Source organism: Cetorhinus maximus, chromosome 5, assembly GCF_964194155.1.
Source record: "Cetorhinus maximus chromosome 5, sCetMax3.hap1.1, whole genome shotgun sequence".
Lineage (NCBI taxonomy): Eukaryota > Metazoa > Chordata > Chondrichthyes > Lamniformes > Cetorhinidae > Cetorhinus > Cetorhinus maximus.
The window spans coordinates 79,907,785-79,924,277 of NC_135883.1; the positions used below are offsets into that span (position 1 = coordinate 79,907,785).

General features: G+C 44.1%; 1 protein-coding gene across 2 annotated transcripts in view; it reads right to left on the reverse strand.

Moving 5' to 3' along the window:
* akap7 (A kinase (PRKA) anchor protein 7) overlaps positions 1-16,493 on the reverse strand; it is a 183,850-nt gene that overhangs the window by 149,131 nt on the left and 18,226 nt on the right. For both annotated transcript variants that reach the window (XM_078542093.1, XM_078542094.1), the window contains 2 exons: positions 4,208-4,344; positions 2,617-2,777 (listed from right to left, as the gene is read on the reverse strand). In XM_078542093.1, the coding sequence (XP_078398219.1) occupies positions 2,617-2,777; positions 4,208-4,344 (298 nt within the window). The remainder of the gene's footprint in view (positions 1-2,616; positions 2,778-4,207; positions 4,345-16,493) is intronic.

Consider the following 16,493-nt stretch of genomic DNA (forward strand, 5'->3'; position numbering starts at 1 on the left):
TCCCGTCCTCTGGATTTTCTCACTAAAACCCCCTTCCTGTTCCTCTCATTTACAGTTTTCCTCAAAGAAAACCTTTCACCCCCGCGCCCCCACCACCACCCGCCCCAATATCTCCAGTAATATGACATCAATTTTGTTTGGAATATGACTCAGACATAGTTTAAGACGTGTTACTGCATTGAATGTGCTAAATGAATGGAAGTTGGTGTTGTAGACTAAATTGTTTGTGAAAAAGCCTCTGACAGCCCTACAGCTGCCAACCCATCCACTTTGTGAAGGCAGGGGGAAGTTAAGTGAGTAAGGTTAATAGGTAGGATGGGTGGGGTGGGGAGTAGGGGGGGTGGGGTAGGCTGGGCCGAGGGAGAAGGGGGTGGCAGGATGGGCGGGGGGGATGGAGTGAAGGGGGCGGAGGTAGGATAGGTCGGGCGGGGGGGGGTGGTGGTTAGGATGGGCTGGGGGGCATCATTCGGGGGGAATGGGTGCTGTTAGTCAGGGGGTGGGGAGAACAGTCGGGAGTGAGGCATTAGTTGGGGGGGGGGCTGTGGGGAGAGTCGGGAGTGTGTGAAGGGTAGTAGGGAATGTTGGTTGGGGTAGCTGGGGCATAGTCAGGGTGGACGGTCGAGGTTATTCGGGGGTGGGGGGGCGGACAGCAGCCTGGGGAAAGGAGGGGGTGCAGTGGCAGCACAGCTGCTTCGGTGGGGGCAGCAGCCTCAGGGGTTAGTCTTGGGGGGGCAGTCTGGAGGTGGAGAGGATTGTTGCGTGTCGGGAGGGTATTCAGAGGGGGTTAGTCAAAGGCCCAGTGGGGTTGGGGGTCGTCAGTAGTATAGTTACCCAGTGATTCCAATCTTTCTAGTGTTTCCTAGGTAACTATTCTACTAAGAGACCAAAGTCTCTGATTTAATTCGGAGTATCGGATGGCTCCCAGTGCAGGACAATTTCCCATCAGAAGTTTAAACTTCCTGGGCAATTCCCGTACAGCTCTTGCGTGGGGACTTCCGGGGCTCCCCCAGCACATCTTCTGAGGGATTTCCTGGGTACAACCCCTCCGGAGGTTGGAAGTTCTGGGCCATAGTTTCCAAGACAGGAGAGATTAAATGACAGAAGATTTAGTCCACCAGGGCTAAAGGGAATGGCGATGGGCCAAGAAAAGAAAGAAATAAAAGATGTGCCTCGAGCAGGTTTGCTGCTCACTGTAAGCAAAACTAAGAGAAAAACCAAAACAAGGAAGGAAAAGGAAACAGAATTGAAAGATGAGGAGCTGTTCCCCAAGCCTCTGTGGTATCCTGGTCCATTCCTCAGTCATTCCCAACACTTTGTCCCCTTCCCATCACGCCTTTTCATGCAATTGCAGGAAATGTAACACCTGCCCTTTTACCTCCTCCATCCTCATTGTCCAAGGAACAAACACTCCTTCCAAGTGAGACAGCAATTTACATGTATTTCTTTCAGTCTAGACTACTTCATTCGCTACTCACAATGTGATCTCCTCTGCACTGTGGAGGCCAAATGAAGATTGCGTGACCCACTTTGCGGAATGCCTCTGTTCAGTCAGTAAGCATGACCCTGAGCTTCCGGTGGCCTGTCATTTTAATTCTCCACGTTGCTCTCACTCTGGCATCTCTTCAGCCTACTGCACTGTTCCAGTGAAGCTCAACGTAAGCATGAGGAACAGTACCTCACCTTTTAATTAGACACTTCCAGATTCAACACTGAATTCAACAATTTCAGACCATAATTTCTGTCCCATTTTGGTTACTTTTCTTGCTTGTTTCAGTTTTTCTCTTATTTTGCTTTCAGTCAACAACACGCCTGCTCCAGACAGGTTTGTTTCTTTGCTTGCCCCATCACCATTCCCTTGGGCCCTGGAAGACGAAGTCTTCTGTCATTCAATCTCTCCTGTCTTTCACCAGACCACAGGCTTCCCTTTTGTGCTTATGCCACCCACCCCTCGCTCCTATAACCTATTACATTTTTAACGTTTCCCAGTTCAGACGAAAGGTCATCGGCCTGAAATGTTAACTCTGTTTCTCTCTCCACAGATACTGCCTGACCTGAATATTTCCAGTATTTCCTGTTTTTTATAGCCTGTTTACCAGATCTGCACTGTCCTAAGCAGGTGCTTAGTGTAACTTACACCTCGAATTTGTTAATTACGTGTTCAACCAGCCAACACGGCAGCTGATTCTTTGTGAATTTATCAGCTCACTTTGATGCCTCACAAAAATAAAATTTCGTGAAACATAACAGTACAGCAAATAAAAAGGGGAAAAGAATTGAAATGAGTAAACATGCAAATCTCACTTATGTCTTAAATTTTTTAAACTTCATGGAACCAAAATTTTCAAGTCAAAAATACATGTTAAAAAATAAAATCCAGACTCAAAGAAGCACCAGCCTTGAAATACCACTGCAAAGCAGGACCTTTAAGCAAGTATTCCAGGAAGGGTTTATTGAGAAAGCATTCAATTAAAAAAATAGCAAGTTCTGAGTGCATTTATAACACATTTTGACATACATATTCACAATTGCTTACAGAATCGTCACTGAATAAACATTCTCTCTTGAGCATAATAATATATAACACCTTTGGAAGCAAATTCAAACCAAACCACTTACCTGCAATATGTGCCAGTGTTGTCAGGTGTTCATTTTGCACCAGCTGTGCAAATACCACTTCATCTCTAAAATCTGCAATCCCTTGAAATTGCAGAGCCAGCTGTGGTCCTTGTAGGATTTTCTGCACCATCTCCTTGCATTCTTCAATAGCATTCACTGCTCTATCACAAAGAAAATCATGCAGCTTACATAAACAAAGGAAAGGGTTTGAACTCGTAACACCCTGTTCTACTCATGCAAAAACTCTGACAATGGCCAAGTACCAATTTTTAAAAGTTAAAAAAAACTTCTGGCAGTTACTTAAAATATAGCCTTCATTTGCTACTAAAACCCTAATAAAATATACTGGACAATTATGATAGTGAGCAAACAGTGCTGTCTGAAATAGAAAACAACACCAAAGAACAATCTGTACAAAATTAAATACAGCTTTCTGGCAATGAAAAGGGTAAATAATAACTGTGTTTCCCTTTATAGATCTACAAAGGTAGATGAAGGTGGGATATCAATGTCTTTGTTTCTTTTAACTGTACATCCAACTGTGCATTGTCTATAACTTTCCAAGAGAGGGATACTGCAGAAATGGATGTAGAAACTGGAAATAAGGATTGGAAAGTCAAAAATCTGTGATGGAAATAAATAACTAGGGCATGGAGTTTCCTCTGTTGGCATAACCTGGAAGTTCAACCCGAAAATGCACTCAATGTCTTGCCCATTTCAATTCATTCAACCTTTATTCATATACATTAGACACAGCATGTTTAAGAACCTGTATTCAGAGAAACCTTTCAATTTTTAAGGTGGCTTATTTTTATTTATTCTTTCATGGAATGTGGGCGCTGCTGGCAAGGCCAGCATTTGTTACCCATCCCTAATTGCCCTTGAACTGAGTGGCTTGCTATGCTAATTCAGAATGCAGTTAAGAGGCAATCACATTGCTGTGGGTCTGGAGTCACATGTAGGCCAGACTGGGTAAGAATGGCAGATTTCCTTCCCTCAGATGGATTTTAACAACAATCAGCAATGGTTTCATGGTCAACATCAGATTTTTATTGAATTCAAATTTCACCATCTTGGTGGGATTCGAACCTGGGTCCCCAGGGCATTACCTTGGGTCTCTGAAATACTAGTCCAGTGACAATACCACTATGCCACCGCCTCCCCCTATCAAATAGAATGTAAAGCAAAGGCCACAAAAAGAAATGGCGACTAAACCAGCGAGATGAGGAGCAAAACATAGTAGCAGCAATTTAGTTATGTAATTGATGTTTTAAGCTCCATTCAGTCTGCTCTCGATCTTTCACCAACTGAGGAATGGGCAAAAGGTTTTAATGACTTATCTTTTTCCAAGAGTAGGATAATCAGTCAAGCAATTTGTCCAGGAAAAGTGTGCAGCTTGGACACTCAACAAAATAACTTAATAAGTGGAAAAATACAGTACTGAATGGCCATTTTATATGGCTCAGAGTCATTACGGCACAGGAGGGAGCCATTTGGCTCAATTCAATTTATTGCTATAAATGTAACACAACTGAATTTTATTGCCCAGTTCAGCATACATTACAATGAGATCTTCTAAGAAATTACTCACTTGTTCACCTCCATTTCATTTGCAAGGTACATCACAAGAATAGTGACATGAAGGCAGGGAACTGGTATCATGGCCTTGGAGAGTCTTTCATCCGTTTGGACCACAATGTCCTGCACAGCCTTGATGCCATCTACAATCTTAAGTAATCACAGAATTTGTTTCTGAAAACATTAATCTAGTAAAATAAATGTATAGCAGTGTACAATAGAAATAAACTACAGATAACAATAAATGACCTGCTGATAAACTTTAATTTTGATTCAAGTTCCATTAGCAGTCACATGCAATAACATGTAAGTGAATGATTGCAGGAGGAAAAACAATTATGAGGAACTTCAAATCAGGGCAAGGAGGAAAGATTTTTTTTCCTAATCAGTGTCATAGAACATCTTAGCTGCTTCAGAAACTAAAGCAATTGGCAAAATGGAACTTACACAAAAGCTTTCACCTTATACAATGTTTTGACCTAAAAAGTGAGTAATTGCTCTTTCACTGGCGCACATCAGGCAATTTTTGTCCAAGCATCTTGGGTCATCAATTTAGACAGAACATCTCCTTTCACTCTTCTTGAAATTACACATTTTGATATATTCTCTTTCCCACTCCAAAACAAAATAAAGAGCCCATTTTTTAATGTGAAGATGATGCAATATGCTGAAAGCTTGGCAGGGGGGGGTGGTGGTGCAGGGGGAAAATGTGTATTTTTTCAACCTTTGTAAAAAAAATTTAATGTTTTGCAGGGCAAGTGTTATTTGACAAGGACAAAAGTTGTTTTGCTATGTACACGAATTTGCCTACAGAGGGAGCTAGCTAACAATTACTTACTGTATGCTCAGCTGGAGACTCTGAATAACCATTAAAAGCATCATTAATGATCTTGTTTTTCAGTTGGAATGAATGTAACGGAACTTGTGACTAGTGTTCACAGAATGTACAAGCTCAGTGAATTTACTGGTTTAATTATTACTCTATTTTAAGAAGCCAGTCAATAATTATATAAACATTACATGCAGCTCCACAAAATAATCTCACAATATGAGATGAACAACCAAATAGGATAAGTGAATCTATGCAGTTTCCAATTGAAAATATCACTAAATTATCACATAACACGATTAAAATGCTAGGCTAGACTATGGGTTCTAAGAAGGTCAGTGTCATTTGGCCTGAGCTTCACAATTGGTTAGAGAGGCAACATTCCAGAGTTTAACAAACATTTGTTCTTAATATTTCAAAGCATTACACAGATTATTACAGAATGCTGTGGAACTGAATCAGATGCAGCAAAAGTCTACCAAGATAACTCAAGCGGTTAGCCATCTCAGGCCATTATCTTCAGTACCTGTCAATGGTCCCTCTAATTTTTTCTATCCGCATGCGGAATGTATTTGGTTATGTGCACCAATATCAAGGCAATGTGTGGCTGTGCACCACCATTACAAACAAAAAAAACCTCAGCATAATATACAGTTTTAACAAGTTATCATAGGTATGAAAGAATCCCCATGCCGTTGGCACGGTAACATGCTAGTCCAGATTACTAGGTTTACCAAATTCAATTTTAAATTTACCATGGGAGCATTTAGACTCACGGCCTCTAGGTTAAGTTCAGTACCATAACTACTACACTACTATACATGAGAGAGGTATTTGTTAATTTTTATATTGTAGCTCACATTTTAGTCATTTGACAGAAGAAAGGTTGAATTGGTAGCGATGGGTCAAGACAAGACAAGACAATGACCTTTTGTTTCAACTTGACGAGCTCAAATTAGAAAGAGCTAAGGAGGTTTACCTTTTAAATTGATAGAAAATGTGGGAAATGCAACTTTTATTTTTTCTTTTGAATGTTTTCTTTATGTAAAATGTTATGAATAGTGAGGAAAATAGCTCAGTGAATTTGGAGAGAGGTTGGTTCTTGCGAACTGGAGGAGAAAGGTCAGAGAGACACATTATCCCTGTACTTTAAGTGAATATTCAAGGGGAAAGCTACATCTTGGAAGATGAGGAAGAGAGCGTTGTGGTGAAGAGATAATGGAATCCCAAGAGGAAGAATGGCTGTTGAGGTAGTTTTTAGGGAAGTACTGACATTTATCCCACCCCTAGTTTTTGGGATCAAAAATCTACAAATTGTGAAGTAATAAACCAGTTCACCATTTTTAAAGTAAAGTCTGTCACAAAGCATAAAAAAGTGAATTAGGAGAGGTAATGTTTGGAAGTATACAGAGTTCAGAACTAGGAATCGGAGTCTCTCAACAAACTCCCTAGAAATGCTCTTGCGTTTTTAATATGTTGAATGTTTTTGGGATCAATCTTTCTTTAACAATTCGACAAAACCAGCTGCAGCAGAATTACTTGATCAGTGGTATTAACTAGCCCAAAAATCCTTTTGCTAATTCTGAATAAATTAACTATACATAATAACGAACTAATTACAACTTATTCCTACTCGCCACTTCCTCCACCAGCTTGCTCTCTCTCTCTGCCAACCGCTTCCCTCCCCAACCCTTCCACTTGCTGGCTCCTTCCCCAACTCTCCAGCTCACTGCTCCCCTCCCACTCGCCGCCTCCCTCTTTGAACCTCCCACTCGCCGCTTCCCTCCCCGACCCTCCCACTTACCACAACCCTCCCATTTGATGCTGCTCTCCCACTCGTCATCTCTCTTCCTTATCCGTCTGCTCCCCACCTCTCCCACTTGCTGCCTCTCCTGCTCAATGCCTCCCTTCCATTCACCACTTCACTCTCCCGAACCCCCAGTGAAGGCTTTGGAGAGGGGCAGCAAGAGGGAGGAATCAAGCGAGGTAGGAAAAAGCGAGAGAGTAGGAGGAGCTGTGAGCGGGAGGATCGGGGGTGGGAAGCGGGGAGCGGGAGGGTCGGTGGGGGGGGCGGAGGGGAGAGTGGTGAGTGGGAGGGTCGGGGAGGGAAGTGGCGAGTGGGAGGGAAGTGGTAAGTGAGCGGGTCAGGGCAGGATGTGGCAAGTGGAAGGGTAAGCAAGCGGCCCACAAGAAGACAAGTGCTGACATAACTTTGGGCTCCAGAAACTGACATGAGTGAATTTCAGCTGTAATTCCACCTGATTAATATGCCAGGCTTGGCTCTAGTCTGTTAATTTCCTGTTGTGGGGGAGTCTACAAGTTCTTTGCTCATAGGCTAGAGAGGCAGTAAACCTCATTTAACCATCAGGATGTGTGCGACTGTAACAGTCAAGTGCACGGCCGCGCAGCTGCTCAGCTTAAAGAGAACACTGATCCCCACCACAAAATTAGTTCCCATGTCCCGACTCCATCCCTCTCCCTGGCAACTGTCAGAGGCTGAGCCAGGCTTCACAGCCTAGGTGTTAGTATTTGGCCCTGGGATGAGTTTCTCACCAAATATCCACACCATCATGAAGACCACCTCTTTCCACCTCCATAACATTGCTCAATTCAGCTCTTCTTCAGTTTATCTGCTGTTAAAACCCTCATTAATTTGTTTGTTACCTTGAGGCTTCACTACTTCAATGCACTCAGCCTGTTTCTCTAGTTCTACAAAAATTTAAGGTCATTAAATTCTGCTGCCGGTGTCCTAACTTGCACCAAGTGCTGCTTTCTCTTCTGCTTGCTGACCTACAATGGTTAAGCAATGTCTCCATTTTAAATTCCTTATGCTTGTTTTCAAATTCTTCAATGGCCTCACCACTCCCTATCTTGGTGATCTCCTCCAGTCCTACAATCCTGAGATATCTGTACTCCTCCAATTCTGGCCTCCTGAGCATTCCTGACTTTAATCACCACCATTGGAAGCCATGCCTTAAGGTACCTACAAATTCTCTCCTTAAATCTCTGTTTCCAAGCCTCTGTCTCCTCCTTTAAGATGTTATCTAAAATCTACAACTTTGATCAAGTTTTTGCTCATCTAGCTCAATATCTCCTCATATGGCTTGGTATCAAAGTTTGTTTGCTAACATTCCCATAAAGCACCTTGGGTGTTTTATTATGTTAAAGCTATTACATAACTGCAAGTTGTTGTTGTTGCTAAATATATCACGTGTGAGACACTTAACCAATACCAACAAAAACATCTCAAATTCTGTCTCTAGTCTATGATAAGGTAAGTCATTTCACTTGGGACGGTTCTCCAATTAGCTTCCACATTGTGGGCTGTACAAGGAGTTGCATTCATCAGAATTATTCAGCAACCCCTGCTGAAAATGTATGCAATGGGCACCAACCTCAGCAACTGAGTAGACCCCAAGTGGCTCATATACAAGGAATGGACACTTGGGTAAGGCCCTGGAGGGCTGCACCACCAAGAGATGAATATGTCAGCACAATGGAAAGCCATCGTCAGAAGAGGAAGGGCAAAGGAGAAAAATCCAATGGAACCGAGGGGGAAAACTATAAGTGAAACTAATTTCGGGAATAGTAGGAATTATCCAGTGAAAATTTAAATTATACAAATGTTAAGGCAAAGACGCAAAAAAAAACTGGCCTGGATTTTTCAATGTAAACAATAACCAAACTGTCCATATTTGCTATTATCACTTCTCTGAAACTGACGGCTACTTTTGAGTGTCTGCACATGCACAGTTACATGTGGAAATCCAGATGTTCGAGAAAGAAAAATTCGAAGGGGCAGACCCATCATCTGTGGTTAACTAAAAAAAGTTAAAGATAGTCTCAAACTTAAAGAAAAAGCACATAATTGCACAATGATGGGTGGCAGGTCAGAAGATTGGACAGGATATTAAAAAACAGCAAAAATGACTCAATATTTTTTAAAAAGAGCTAACAAAGTAAGTGGTGGTCCTATGGAAAGTGAGCCTAGGGAATTAATGACAGAAAATAAGGAGGTGAAGTGAACCTGTATTTTGTATCGGTCTTCACTATAGAGGATATAAGTTGCATCCCAGAAATAGCTGTAAATCAGGAATTGGAAAGGAGGGAAGAATTCAAGGAAATTACAATCACCTGAGAAGTGGTACTTAGCAAAGTGTTGGAACTGCAGATTGACAAGTCCCAGTTCTTGGTGGGTTTCATCCTAGGATCTTAAAAGAAGTGGCTAATGAGATAGTTGGTGCATTGGTTTTAAGTTTCCAAAATTCACTAGATACGGGAAAAGTTCCATCAGATTGGAAAATAGCTAATGTAACTCCTTTATTCAAAAAGGGTGGGAGACAGAAAGCAGGAAACTATAGGCCAATTAGTTTAGCATCTGTCATCAGGAAAATGTTAAAAGCTATTATTAAAGACGATGTAACAGGGCAGTTAGATAAACTCAAGTTAAACAGGCAGTGTCAACATGGCTTAGTGAAAGGAAAATCATGTTTAACTAATTCATTGGAGCTCCTTGAAGAAATAACGTGCTGTGGATGAAGGGGAACTGGTGGAAGTACTGGACTTGGATTTTCAGAAGGCATTTGATAAGGTGCCACATCAAAGGTTATTGCAGAAAGTAAAAACTCGGTGTAGGGGGTAAGATATTGGCGTGGATAGAAGATTGGCTAGCTAACAGGAAGCAGGGAGTAGGCAAAAATGGGTCAATGGTTGGCAGGATGTAATGAATGGTGTGCCACAGGGATCAGTGCTGGGGCCTCAATTCTTTACAGTTTATTTAAAATGATTTGGATGAAGGGACTGAAAGTATGGTTGCTAAATTTGCTGATGACAGAAAGATGGGTAGGAATGTAAGTTGTGAAGAGGACATAAGGAGGCTGCAAAAGGATATAGATAGGTTGGTTGAGTGGGTAAAGATCTGGCAAATGGAGCATAATGTAGGAAAATGTGAAATTGTCCATTTTGATAGGAAGAATGAAAAAGAAGCATATTAAAATAAAAACAGAAAAATGCTGAAAAAACTCAGCAGGCCTGGCAGCATCTGTGGAGAGAGAAACCAGGTTAACGATTCAAGCTCGTATGATTCTTCTTCAGAGGTAAAGAGAAGTGGAAATGTGATGGATATTACACTGTTTAAGAGGGGTGGAGCAAAATAGAAGGTATGGGGTAGGTGGGAGCTCAGGAGATATTGACAAAGATGTCATGGACACAAGACAAAGGGAGTGTTAATGGTAGTGTTAAAGATTAAAGGAGGTGCTGATAGTGGCATAAAGGTAAGATAGCAGGGTGTGTTACTAGCAGAACAAGGGTCAGCGCTCTGTGAAAGCATAACATAGAAACAAGTGATAGGTAGCCCTGTTGGTGGGAGGGGTCAAGGAACAAGCATTAAAAAAAAATTAAATTTAAAAAAAAATACATTTTAAAAAATGAGATTAAAAAAGGGATGGAGGAGAGAGCTCAGGGTCTGAAGTTGTTGAGCTCAATGTTAAGTCCGGAAGGCTGTCAAGTGCCAGAAGATGAGGTGCTGTTCCTCCAGTTTGTGATGGGCTTCACTGGAACATTGCAGCAGGCCAAGGATGGACATGTGAGTATGACAGCAGGGTGGAGTGTTGAAATGGCAAGCGACAGGATGGTCTGGGTCATGCTTGTGGATTGAGCAAAAGTGTTCCGCAAAACAGTCATCCAGTCTGCATTTAATCTGCCCAATGGAGAGGAGACCGCATTGGAAGCAGCGAATACAGCAGACCAAATTGAAGGAGGTGCAAGTGTTAAGGGTCTTAGACGGGAGGTGGTAAAGGGGCAGGTATTGCACCTTCTGAGATTGCATAGGTGGGTGCCGAGGGAAGGGGATGAGGAGTTGGGGGTGATGTAGGAGTGGACCAGGGTGTCACGGAGGGAACAGTCCCTACACAATGTTGACAGATGGGGTGAGGGGAAGATGTGTTTGGTGGTGGCTTCATGCTGGAGTTGGCGGAAATTGCGGATGATGATCCTTTGAATGTGGAGGCTGATGGGGTGAAAAGTGAAGATAAGGGGGACCCTATCATGGTTCTGGGAGGGAGAGCAATGGGTGAAGGCAGAGGAGCGGGAGATGGGTCGGACACGGTTGAGGGCTTTGTCAGCCACAATGAGGGGGAACGCCCATTAAGAAAAATGGAAGACATGTCAGAACCGCCGTTTTGGAAGACAGCATCATCTGAACAGATGCGACAGAGGCCAAAGAACTGACAGATTGAGATGGAGACCTTACAGAAAGCAGGGTATGAGGAGCTGTAGTCCAGGTAGCTGTGGGAGTCGGTGGGCTTGTAATCAATATTGGTAGACAGTCTATCATCAGAAATGGAGATAGAGAGGTCAAGGAAAGGAAATGGGGTGTCAGAGATGAAGCATGTGAAGGCGAGAGAGGGGTGGAAATTGGAAGCAAAAAATCAATACATTTTTCCAGGTCCAGATGAGAATATGAAGTGGCCCGATGCAGTCATCAATGTACTGAGAAATGAGCGTAGGAGGGGGCCTGAGTAGGACTGGAACAAGGAATGTTCCACATACCCCACAAAAACACAGGCATAATGGGGCCCATGCGGGTACCCATAGCCACACCTTTTATTTGGAGGAAGTGAAACAAGTTAAAGGAGAAATTGTTCAGTGAGAGAACAAGTTCAGCCAGGCAGGGGAGGGTGGTGGTGGTGGATGGGGCTTTGTTAGAAATAGATGTTTAAATATTTTTGAGGGATTTTGTGTTATTCTGTGAAGAAGGCTGTGTGTGTGTGTGTGTTTTAATCAAGCTGGGCAGAGATTAATAGGAGACAGGTTGTTTGGGGGGTTTAAAACATGAAAAGGATAGGTGTTAGGTACAGTGAATAGGAGAGATTGCAGAGCTCTGAGATGCAGAGGGATCTGAGTATCCTAATGCATGAATCGCCAAAGGTTAGTAGGCAGGTCCAGCAAGGAATTAGGAAAGCTAACAGAATTAAAATCAGATCAGCCATGATCTTGTTGAACAGTGGAGCAGGCCGTGTAGTCTACTCCTGCTCCTAATTTGTATGTTCTTGTCAGTTTCAGAGGAGCAATGCTTCTCGAGTGCTCTGTTGAACCATGTCCAACTATAATTAATTAGAAATCACCAAACTAATGAGAATGTGCCCTTTTACGCTATAAGCCTTACGGTAAAATGCCTTGCAAAAGTTACACATTATTGAATTAGGTGTAACGAGGTTTTTAACGGCATACTAAGGTCCAGATTTTCACTCCCGGGTTGGGTACACAGAGACAGGAGAATTCCCAGCTCAACAAAACCGACCTTTAAAAATGGCTGTCCAATGTCAGGTTTTCAATTAGGGGAAGCAATTGAAAGTGACCCCGCAAGAACTGGGGAGGCAACTGTGTGTGGTGGCAGACTGGGTGGGAGACCTGCCTCGGGAATCTGGCACTATTCTCAAAGTTTAAAAAAGAATAAAACATGAAACATCCCTCCAGCCCTCACCCCTTCCTCACACTCCCTATGCTCCATCCATACCAACCCAGATGGTGACACAGTGGTATTGTCACTGGACTGATAATCCAGAGGTCCAGGGTAATGCTCTGGGGACCCGGGGTTGAATCCCACCATGGCAGATGGTGGAATTTGAATTCAATTTTTTTTAAAAATCTGTAATTAAATGTCTAATGAAACTATTGTCGTAAAAACCCACTTGGTTCACTAATGCCCTTTGGGGAAGGAAATTTGCAGTCCTCACCTGGCCTGGCCTACATGTGACTCAAGACCCACAGCAATGTGGTTGACTCTTACATGCCCTCTGAAATGGCCTAGCAAGCCACTCAGTTGTATCAAACTGCTACAAAGTCTCAAAAAAGGAATGAATCCGGATGGACCACCCGGTATCGATCTAGGCATCAGAAACAACAATGGCCAACCCAGCCCCATCAACCCGGCAAAGTCCTCCTCACTAACACCTGGGGTTTGCGCAAAAATTGGGAGAGCTGTCCCACAGACTAGTCAAGCAACAGCCTGACAAAGTCATACTCATAGAATCACACCTTATAGTTCATGTCCCAGACACCACTATCATCATCCCTGGGTATGATCTGTCCCACTGGCAGGACAGGCCCGGCAGAGGTGGCGGCACAGTGGTATACAGTCAGGAGGGAGTTACCCGGGCAGTGCTCAACATCGACTCCAGCCCCCATGAAGTCTCACGGCATCAGGTCAAGAATGGGCAAGGAAACCTGCTGATTACCATGTACCACCCTCCCTCAGTTGATGAATCAGTGCTCCTACATGTTGAACACCACTTGGAGGAAGCAGTGAGGGTGGCAAGGGTGCTGAATGGACTGTTGGTGGGGTCTTCAGTATCCATCTACAAGAATGGCTCAGTGGCACCACAACAGACCTAGTTGGCTGAGTCCTAAAGGATGTTAGTAAGGAGGACTTTGCAGGGCTGGGTTGGCCATTGATGTTTCCGATGCCTAGATCGATACCAGGTGGGCCATCCGGTTTCATTCCTTTTTTGAGACTTTGTAGCGGTTTGATACAACTGCGTGGCTTGTTAGGCCATTTCAGAGGGCATCTAAGAGTCAACCACATTGCTGTGGATCTTGAGTCACATGTAGGCCAGGCCAGGTGAGGATGGCAAATTTCCTTTAGTCCTAGACTGGGTCTGCAGCAGGTGGTCAAGGAACCAACAAGAGGAAATAACATACTTGACCTCATCCTCACCAACCGGCCTGCCACAGATGCATCTGTCCATCACAGTATCAGTAGGAGTGACCACCGCACAGTCCTTAAGGTGACAGAGTCCCATCTTCACATTGAGGATACCCTCCATCGTGTTGTGTGGCACTACCACCGTGCTAAATGGGATAGATTTCGAACAGATCTAGCAACTCAATAATGGGCACCCACGAGGCGCTGTGAGCCATCAGCAGCAGCAGAATTATACTCAAACATAATCTGTAACCTCGTGGCCCAGCATATCCCCCACTCTACCATTACCATCAAGCCAGGGGATCAACCCTGGTTCAATGAAGAGTGCAGGAGGGCATGCCAGGAGCAGCACCAGGTATACCTTAAAATGAGGTGTCAACCTGCTGAAGCTACAACACAGGTCTACTTGCGTGCCAAACAGCATAAGCAGAAAGTTATAGACAGAGCTAAGCGATTCCACTAGCAATGGATCAGATTTAAGCTCTGCAGGTCTGCCACATCCAGTCGCAAATGGTGGTGGATAATTTAACAACTCACTGGAGGAGAAGGCTCCACAACTATCCCCATCCTCAATGATGGAGGAGCCCAGCACATCAATGCAAAAGATAAGATTGAAACATTCGCAACAATCTTCAAACAGAAATGCCGAGTGGGTGATCCATCTTGGCCTCCTCCAGAGGTCCCCAGCATCACAGATCCCAGTCTTCAGCCTATTCGGTTCACTCCATGGGATATCAAAAAATGGCTGAAGTCAATGGATGCTGCAAAGTCTATGGGCCTTGACAATATTCCAGCCATAGTACTGAAGACTCGTGCTCCAGAACTTGCCGTGCCCCGAGCCAAGCAGTTCCAGTACAGCTACAACATGGCATCTACCCGACAATGTGGAAAATTGCCCAGGTGTGTCCTGTACACAAAAAGCAGGACAAATCCAACCTGGCCAATTACCGCCCCATTAGTCTACTCTCCATCAAAAGTAAAGTGATGGAAGGAGTCATCAACAGTGCTATCAAGCGGCACTCCTTTAGCATTAACCTGCTCACTGACGCCCAGTTTGGGTTCCACCAGGGCCATTAAGCTCCTAACCTCATTACAGCCCTGGTTCAAAAATGGACAAAAGAGCTGAAACATGAGGTGAGTGTGACTGCTCTTGACAGCAAGGCAGCATTTGGCCGAGTGTGGCATCAAGGAGCCCTAGCAAAACTGGAGTCAATGGGAATCAGGGGAAAACTCTCTGCTGGTTGGAGTCATACCTAGCACAAAGGAAGACGGCAGTGGTTGTTGGAGGTCAATCCTCTCAGTTCCAGAGGACCACCGCAGGAGTTCCTCAGGGTAGTGTCCTCAGCCCGACCATCTTCAACTGCTTCATTAATCATCTTCCTTCCGTCATAAGGTCAGGTGGGGATGTGCGCTGATGATTGCACAATGTTCAGCACCATTTGCGACTCCTCAGATAGTGAAGCAGTCCATGTCCAAATGCAACAAGACCTGGACAATATCCAGGTTTGGGTTGACAAGTAACATTCACGCCACACAATTGCCAGGCAATGACCATCTCCAACAAGAGAGAATCTAATCATCACCCCTTAACGTTCAATGGCATTGCTATCGCTGAATCCCTCACTATCAATATCCATTGACCATAAACTGAACTGGACTAGCCATATAAATACAGTGGCTAGAAGAGGTCAGAGGCTAGGAATCCTGTGACAGGTAACTCACCTTCCGAGCCCCCAAAGCCTGTCCACCATCTACAAGGTACAAGTCAGGAGTGTGATGGAATACTCTGCACTTGCCTGGATGAGTGCAGCTCCAACAACACTCAAGAAGTTTGACACCATCCAAGACAAAGCAGCCCACTTGATTGGCACCCCATCCACAAACATTCACTCCCTCCACCACCAACGCACAGTAGCAGCAGTGCGTACCATCTACAAGATGCACTGCAGAAACTCCCCAAGGCTCCTGAGGCAGCACCTTCCAAACCCACGACTGCTACCATCTAGAAGGACAAGGGCAGCAGGTACAGGTGAACACCACCACCTGGAAGTTCCCCTCCAAACCACTCACCATCCTGACTTGGAAATATATCGCCATTCCTTCACTGTCGCTGGGTCAAAATCTTGGAACTCCTTCCTTAACAGCACTGTGGGTGTACCTACACCACAGGGACTGCAGCGGTTCAAGATGGCAGCTCACCACCACCTTCTCAAAGGCAATTAGGAATGGGCAATAAATGCTGCCCTAGCCAGCGACGCCCAAATCCCGTAAATGAATTTAAAAAAGCAAGCCACCCACCCATTGCCTCTCAAGTCCTCCCATGCCAAGGTATGCCTCCCAAACAACCTCTATGGTCCCTCATATCCTCCATGCCATGGTATGCCCCTTCGATCACCCCGCATGGCCCTTTATAGCCCCTATGCCAAATCAGTGGCAATTCATGCTAATCCATGCATCCCATGCATCATTCATAAAAACCCATTCACTACATTTACATTCCTTCAGCTATATAAAGCCTTTTAGGAACAAACATTTCCTTCAAGCCTACCATTCCTTATAATAGCAAGCATTGGAATTCATAGTCCCACATCAAAGAGTCTATAACCACTTGTAGCCGTCAATCAAACTGAAATGGCAGGCACTCTACTGTGATAATGGATGGTTGTGAAATCAGTCATACAGCCCTAATCCAGTAATGGAAGTCCAATCGCTTTTGTCAACAGGGGGGTGAAATAGCAGGCAATTATTTTCTTTAACAATCCAGAC